This window comes from Macrosteles quadrilineatus, unplaced genomic scaffold (genome assembly GCF_028750875.1).
Source record: "Macrosteles quadrilineatus isolate MER2022 unplaced genomic scaffold, UCM_ALF_1.0 Scaffold_1130__1_contigs__length_16571, whole genome shotgun sequence".
NCBI classification, from domain to species: domain Eukaryota; kingdom Metazoa; phylum Arthropoda; class Insecta; order Hemiptera; family Cicadellidae; genus Macrosteles; species Macrosteles quadrilineatus.
In genome coordinates, this window is record NW_026543723.1 from 1 (window position 1) to 7,935 (window position 7,935).

A 7,935-nucleotide genomic window follows, 5' to 3' on the forward strand; every position below is an offset into this window, starting at 1 on the left:
AATAAAACCACGCTGTTTTGTAAGTTACTAGATGTTGCAAGCAAACACAGAAAGAAGTGAAGAATTCCATCACTATTTTCTTTTCCTTATCAACTTTTTTGAAGTAGCTATTTAAATACTATAAAAGCTTTTGGTACATCACTAAATTGAAAAGTAGTTTTAGGAGTTAATAAATAAAACATAATAATTAGTGTGAATAATGAATTGTAATTGGTTTTAGATATACAGTATACAACAATTATGTTAGACGTTATTTATTTTGTGGTATAGCAAGAAGACTGATGAAATTTGATAAAATAAAAAGAAGCACATAATAAAGGAATATTAAGTTATGCCAGAACGATTTAATATAAAATAGATGAAAGTACTGTACAGGTATTAACAGCATAACTAACTAAGCTCATACAACTTATTTACAAAGAAATTAACTTTTTACAACAAAACAAAGGGAAATCATTTATAAAACAAAAATTAGAAACACAAATATACAAACTGTTATATATGATAAAAAAGAAAGTATGTATATAATAAGAGTATATTAATTATAAGATTGTTTGAAAACGATTTACAATATCAAATTTAAAAAAAGTACTGTACAACAATATATAAAACTTCGCTCATACATATTTACAAGGATATTAAATTTTACAACAAACCAAAAAGAAACCAAACATAGAAAAAATTATTACAAACACAAATAATACTGTATACAAACTAACTTTTTAAAAAGATAAAAAAATAAATTAAGTGCATAACATTGAAATGTTAAATTCATTCAAAATAATTTACATTACAAAATTAATAACAGTATAGGTATTTACAATATATACAGTTACGCCCATAGACCTTAAAACCTCATCTTCGAGCCAACCTGAAGTAAAAATGTCTCCATGTTCATTATACCTGAGCGGTACTCGATACATTTTTCCTTAATCACTTCTCTTAAAGAGCGCTCTTTTTTATTTACCGGTCGTAGTTCTGATGGTAGCAGTCGACTAGTGCGCTCCAGAGCCTCGTCCTTCTGAATCGCTCGAAGGACCGTCCAGAATGATGGGTTTGTACATTCCACAAGGTGCTGGAACCTGTTGTTCCAAGACTCGCAGAAATTGTTTGTTTTCTGCAGGTCCTGGAGAACAATGCTATTCATGTTCCACACAGGAGGAGGAAAGGGAGCTGAACTGTTGGTGCCGACCTGTCCCCCGACGTACGTTTGCTCGAAGTATAGCAGGATGTCTGCCAGCTCTACTGGAGCAGACGCCCAAAGGAAGAGCATTCCAGCTGGTACATCTGCCACCGGTAGGAAGGCCAGAGCATCCAGCATACCGCAGTGGAGCTTGATGTCAGGACGACTCTTGTAGAGTTTCACTATCCCGTTCCCCTGGATGTGTCGCCAAGTGCTCTGGCATAAGTGAAAAAAACACCCCTTCACTTGTACACCACTACCAAAAACATTGTTCACCGCGTTCATTGCCCCTTTCTCAAAGTCCATCATAACTATTTCTGGACGTGATGCATGCCCCCGCTGAGTTATTTGATTTAGCACAACTGCAAAAACCCCCTTATACATAATTTCGGTTTTGTTTGTCATGAATGCATAAATGCATGTCGTACACACATTGTCGTCGATTACACGTATTACGTACAACTGTTGAAAAAGTCTTGAAGATGTTTTGAAAGTTCCGTCCATGCACCACACTTTTGCCCTCCCTAAGATATCAACATTTTCCGGCGTTCCAAAAACGACGAACCTGTCTCTACGAGGGCCGCTGTCATGGATTAGGAAGGGCCGAGAATCCTCTCCTCCAGTCACAGCAAACTCCGGTGAAATCTCCAACTCGGTGACGTTCCTTGGAAGGGCAGGGAGAGATCTCTCACGTTGCTTCCGCAAATCTCGTCTGATGGTGGAGAGTTTTCCGAGCTGAGCCTTCACGTAGTCCGGGGTATCCCGAAGAGTAGTCGCCAGGGCTTGCACTGGTTTAACGTCTACTCGTTGAGATGCTTCACGGAGTGCCAATCGAACCTTCGTCACTTCTTTCGTCACCTCATTGGGGGGTTGGGTGTGTTCCTTGAAGTTGGTTGGATTCGAAGGCTAAAAAAAAACAACAAGAATAATAATAATATGAACGCCTATAATGTGAGTAGAGTTAAGAAAGTGTATTTGATTTGATTTCGCGAATTTCTCTATAATTTTTACGAACATTCATACAGACAATTTTAAATTCACTTAGTCTGCAGGCTTGCTGCGGAGTGAGTATTTAAACGTAATGCTAAGAACACATTAAGCTAAGAAAAAAATAAAGAGCTTTTATAACAATTGAACAACATAACAATGCGGTATAGTTAAAGTGTAGTAACTAAAAAAAAGTCTGTAGTGCAATTTGTGTGCTATGTAATGAACCTTAATGCATAGTATGTTAATGACATGTCAATAACTCAGTTTTACGTTTGAGTTCCGGGTTTTACCACCCATTGCTGTAAAAATTACGGTTCAAAAGTTATTGCAACCTTTGTGTTTTTCCTTATAAAATATCATACAGTAGTTACTGCTACTGCTTAGTATGAGTCAGATTGCTGATACCGTTTGAACTTGTACTTGAACCAAATTGTTTACGCTTTATTTAACCCTTTTAATTTAAATAAAATATTTATTTAACCTTTTGTAGATGCCAAAGATGTTTTAGCATATAGCTAGAAAAGTAAATGATATAGGGAAAACAACCGCTCCACAGTTTACTTCATATATCTTTCCAACATTTGGTTGATAAGTTATTAATTGTATGGTTGCTGTATGTGTGTATGTGTGTATGGGAAAAGTAAACTCGAAAAATACTGGTCGGATTGGGCTGAAATTTGGCATGATGATAGCTCACATTCCCGATTAACATATAGGCATATTCTTATTTCAAAAATCCTTTCGGGCTCCGCCCCAGTGGCTCTGGAGTATCCCATGTTAACCTTATGAGAAATGGAATTATTGAATCTTAACAGCTGTTTCAATTAAACAAGTTGGTTCTGTTCTATGATGTTCAATAGCATTAAAGTTACAAGGATTACCAACAGGGTGCAGCACTAGCACTATTATTTCTTTTACATTTATGACAACAGCTAATTTGCAACCAAAAGGTGAGTGAGCGTAGCGAACGAACTTCAACCTGGAGGCGAGTGAGCGTAGCGAACGAACTTCAACCAGGACGTGATTGAGCCATGCAAACGAGATCATCTTGAAAATTAAGAAGTTAAACGGGGCAAAGCCCGCGGGTTACAGCTAGTTAATTGTATAAATTTTAGAAAATGTCGAATGTGAAATAAATTATTTAGTCGAATTTGATAAATTAACCAATGTAGTTGAGAAGATTGAATTGCATTTGAGAAAGTATTGTATAGCATTTGGAAATGTTTAATTTGATTTCAGAAAGAGTGGTTTGAATTTGAGAGGTTGGCAATTAATTGTATTTAAGACAAATATCCAAGTAAGAAATCAGCCAAATTTTTAATTTAATAATCAAATCACAAGTTCTCAAATTTATTTAACCATTTCTTAAAAAGGTTTCACTGGTCTTTATTTTTGGATGTTGAAGGGGCTGACAAAAGAAATACAATGACGCAAACCCTAGGTAGATATTTCTTCCCTGGCCTAAATCAATAGAAACAAATCAATAGGCACCATTAAACTATTCATCCAAACCCGCGTGATCTTCCAGAGACCGCTCATATATACCTAATTTTTGTTCCAAGGCAAAGCACAAGAAAATTCACAACCGAATGTTGTATATGCAACACTAGTTACTAGGCCTACGTTATTATTTTAAATTTAATCATCATTATTTAAATACGGTCCAAATTAAAGATACTTTTATTGTGAACTCAACTAGTATATAAAACTATTTATTGTTCTTATGAATTGGATTGACTAAATAGATAATCAAATATATAAAATAAAATTCACAATAATAAATATACAATAATAATGAACTGATAATAAAATTCACAAAAAAATTTAAGTTTTTGGTTATTATTGTAAAAAAAACTGTGCACTAAGGGAACAGAAAATATAAAGGCTAGAAACAACTATGTATTAGAAACTATTTGGTAATTTCCTGAGCCGTCCATATATTACTCATGCTTATGCCGGTATTACACTATCATAGTTCTATGACATATTATATTATCAAATATATGATAATATGTTCTCTCAAGGAGAACATATTATCATAGTTCAAAACCATTATAATAGTTGGTACATTACACTGTAATAATTTTCATCAAAGACATATGATAATAGATATATGTCATAGAACTATGATAGTGTAATACGGGCCTTAAGTTTAAGACGGAAATAGCTAGCTCATTTCCTGAATCGTCTTTATGCTATTACTCTAGTGATTCAAAGAATTGGCTGCAATACATTTCGTTTAACTTAATATCTCAACAATAAGAATTCAATTCTAGGAAGGTCACTATCCCATCAGTTGCCCTCTCAGTAACGGAAGTGTTTCCTCCCCCAAAGCCATTGCCCTTTGCACCCCTCCCCCACCGGAGCACCAAAGACATCCTCCTCTCTTACCCACGGGTCAGGTACTTTTTGGGGAGAGAGGTATTCTTGGAGGGAAAGCTAGTTGGTGTGCGAACTGAAGCCTAATGAAGCGTAAAAGGGTTCGACCCCGGATTAGGGCCAGAGCTCGCCAGGCTTCCGTTTCCCGAGTGATGATGTTGATGTTGAGTGATGAAAAGGTGACCTTATAAACGATGAAGTGATTGACTTTGCTGTAAATCTTCGTGGAACGCTCTCGACTCTATCTGAAAAGTACACCAGAGATGCCATAGTCGACTTGATTCCTGACATTACCATGGTTTTAAATAAGTTAGACGCCTCAATCACTGCAATTAACGTTATAAAAACTACTAATATTGCTTTGACAGAGGAAAACAGACTTCTCACAAAAAAACTGGAGGAGGAGAAAACGATGAGGAAATTAAACCTAGAGGACATATCTTTTTATGAAGGAAGAGCTGAAGAGGAAGTTCAACTTTTGAAATCGGAAATTGAAAGCCTGCAATTGTCACAAAGTGGATTAAAGGAAGAGTTAAAAAGTAAAAACGCAATAATAAACATACTTCAAGCTGAAATTCACGAAAAAGTGAAAATTACATCAAATACAATGCCGGCCACAGCTTCAACAAACTCAGTATTCACAACACCAAGAAAATCAGTTAAAGCGAGCCTTAGCGTTAACACGTGTGATACAATTAAGTTGAACAATAGATTTTCTGTGCTGGCATCGGACAATTCGCCGCCGTCATCAGGTACAATTGGTCATCAAATGCAGGTTCAGGCTGATGTGCACAGGTCAGCGTCACCTCAAGTTAAACAAGTGAACAATGGCCAGTCGTGTGTAAGATGCACAGGTGAAACTAAAAAGAAGAAGAAGCTTACAATTTTGGCAGATAGTCAAGGAAAGGATCTTGATAAATACTTGAAAAGCATGGGAAATGAGTATAGTACCTTTGTTTACACAAAACCTGGCGCTAAATTAAAACATGTTATTCGAGACGGGCTTAGAATGATTCGAGACTTCAATGAAGACGATTTTGTTATCGTACTGGCTGGCACCAACGACCTACACCGCTACGAACCAGGGCAACTCACTATTTCTCAAGGAATAGAACAACTTACTTCATTGCAACTTAGAACTAACGTTTTGGTTTGTAGTGTGCCCTATCGTCATGACGACCCCTCCCGCAACGATGATATATTTTTTGCAAACCGTTTATCTATGAAATTAATCAAGAATTACAAGGGAGAACCCAACTTATTCTATGAAGACATCAACTACTTTCTCAGGAGGTCTGACTTCACCAAACATGGGCTCCACCTTAATCGACGGGGTAAAGAGCGACTGGGAGAGTTTCTGATGGGATTCATCGGAGATGCAGAGCGTCGCCGCAGATCAACTACCTCGACACCCGCGACTGAGTCTACAAGTGCCAAAGCGGTGAGTGAAGTGAGGCGTGACAAGCCTAGTGAGAGTGTTCCTGCACCTACCACCGACACCTCTCTGATCGAACCCTTCCCTGATGTTTCCTTGAAAACTTCCATACACAGTTCTTCCCCAAAACATCCAGCCTGGCAATCACCTACTAAAAAATCCCTTCCGGTTTCTATGTTCCGTATTGAAGATTTCCCACCCCTTTCACTCACAACCTCAAAACCAGACCAAAATATCCTTGAAAATAGTCTTTTAGGTGTTAATGGCTCCAATGTAAATAATTCTAATCTAAATACTAGTTGTTCAGCTGTTAAGGATTTTTTAGGAATTCTACTTTCTCCAGAAGTTTCTGTAAAGTAAAGACCAGTTGTAAAGTAATCTCTCCTAAAAGTTTCGAATCTTGGTTATTTCATGTAAATATTAGGAGTATTGTCAATAAAATAGACGAGTTATTAGCTTATTTGGATTCAGGCCAATACAGTGTAGATATTTTATGTGTAACAGAGCATTGGCTAAGTGAAGATAACTTTGAGATTCTTAATAGGCTTGAGGGTTGGAAAATAGTGTCTTTTTTCGGAAGGATTAATAGTATACGGGGGGGAGTTTTTGTGGCTGTAAAAGACAACATACCTTCAAGGGTTAGAAGAGACTTTGTAAGTCTCTCTATTGAAAATATAATTGAGTGTGCAGCAGTAGAAATCAATTATGAGAAAACCTCAACTGTAGTGGTGGCGTTATATCGCCCACCCTCTGGAGCATTCAGTGGGTTTTTTGATCAGGTAGAAAAAATTTTGAATTTAGTTAGTAAAGATTCAAAACAGAAACATGTAATTATATGTGGTGATTTAAATATTGATGCACTATCCGACTCGGCACAAAAAACTGAGCTTTTTAGTCTGTTAGACTCTTTTGGGTTGTTTTCACATGTTAATGAACCAACAAGGGTGACAGAGAGGTCGGAAACTTGCATAGACTACATAATAACCAACCAGGAGGGAAGTGAAACAAGGGTAGTTGATTTCGGATTATCTGACCACAATGCTCAACTTTTGAAATTGAATCTTACAGACAAGGTAAAAAATAGCAGTAAGTCATCAAGTCAACTTAAACGTGTTTTTTCAGAGAGAAACAAAATTAATTTTAGAGAAGTTTTGTCAAATATTGATTGGAATAATGTGTTTAATGTCAAAGATGAAATAGATGTAACTTTTGATAATTTTTTGAGGATACTATTGTTGAATTTTGAAGAAAACTTTCCAAAAAAACTTGTAAAAGCTACTAATTGTAAAAAACCATGGCTTACTAAGGGCATTAAAAAATCATTGGATAAGAAACAAGAAATGAGTAGAATTGTTAAAAGCTCATCAGATCCTATATTTATTAGTTATTATAAAAGTTATGTTAAGTTATTGAGGAAGTTAATTTTAATCTCAAAAAAAAGATGTAATGATGAATTATTATTGAAGTCTAAAAATAAGCCAAAAACTGTTTGGAATATTGTAAAAAAAGAGACTGGTAGGAATAGGAAAAATAGGGATACAGAGTTTTTGCTTATTAATAATGAAAAAATTTCTGACAAAAAGTTAATGACAGAGTATTTTAATAAGTTTTTTATTGAGAATCCAACTTCTCTGGCTCCGATACCCTGTGGGACTGGATCTATGCGAAGGCTGCGTTCTTTTTCCCCACAGGTGGCATCTTCAATGTTTCTAGCTCCAACCAACGAAGTCGAGGTGTTAAATGTCATCGGCTCGCTAAAGAGTAAGAACTCATGTGGGTGGGACGGTATCTCTCCAAATATTTTGAAATTTTGTGGTCATCAGTTGGCTTACCCTGTGTCTATTTTGATAAATCAGTCCCTAGAGCAAGGAAAATTCCCATCAAAACTCAAATTCGCAAATATATTCCCTCTTCAAAAAAAGAATGACAGCCACTTGCCAAATGACTT

At 36.2% G+C, this 7,935-nt stretch overlaps 2 protein-coding genes across 2 annotated transcripts; both read right to left on the reverse strand.

Annotated features, from left to right (window-relative positions):
* Positions 1-903: 903 nt before the first annotated feature.
* On the reverse strand, positions 904-1,489 carry LOC128982729 (uncharacterized; the record flags this gene model as incomplete). Its single annotated transcript, XM_054401668.1, has 1 exon — positions 904-1,489. A coding segment is annotated over exon 1 (586 nt), but the record flags the coding sequence as incomplete, so codon positions are not given.
* Positions 1,490-1,536: 47 nt separating this feature from the next.
* On the reverse strand, positions 1,537-2,470 carry LOC128982730 (uncharacterized). The gene is made up of 3 exons (XM_054401669.1): positions 2,444-2,470; positions 1,749-2,089; positions 1,537-1,558 (listed from the first exon to the last, which is right to left on the reverse strand). Exons 1-3 carry the CDS (start codon positions 2,468-2,470, stop codon positions 1,537-1,539), a joined length of 390 nt encoding a protein of 129 aa, XP_054257644.1.
* Positions 2,471-7,935: the final 5,465 nt, after the last annotated feature.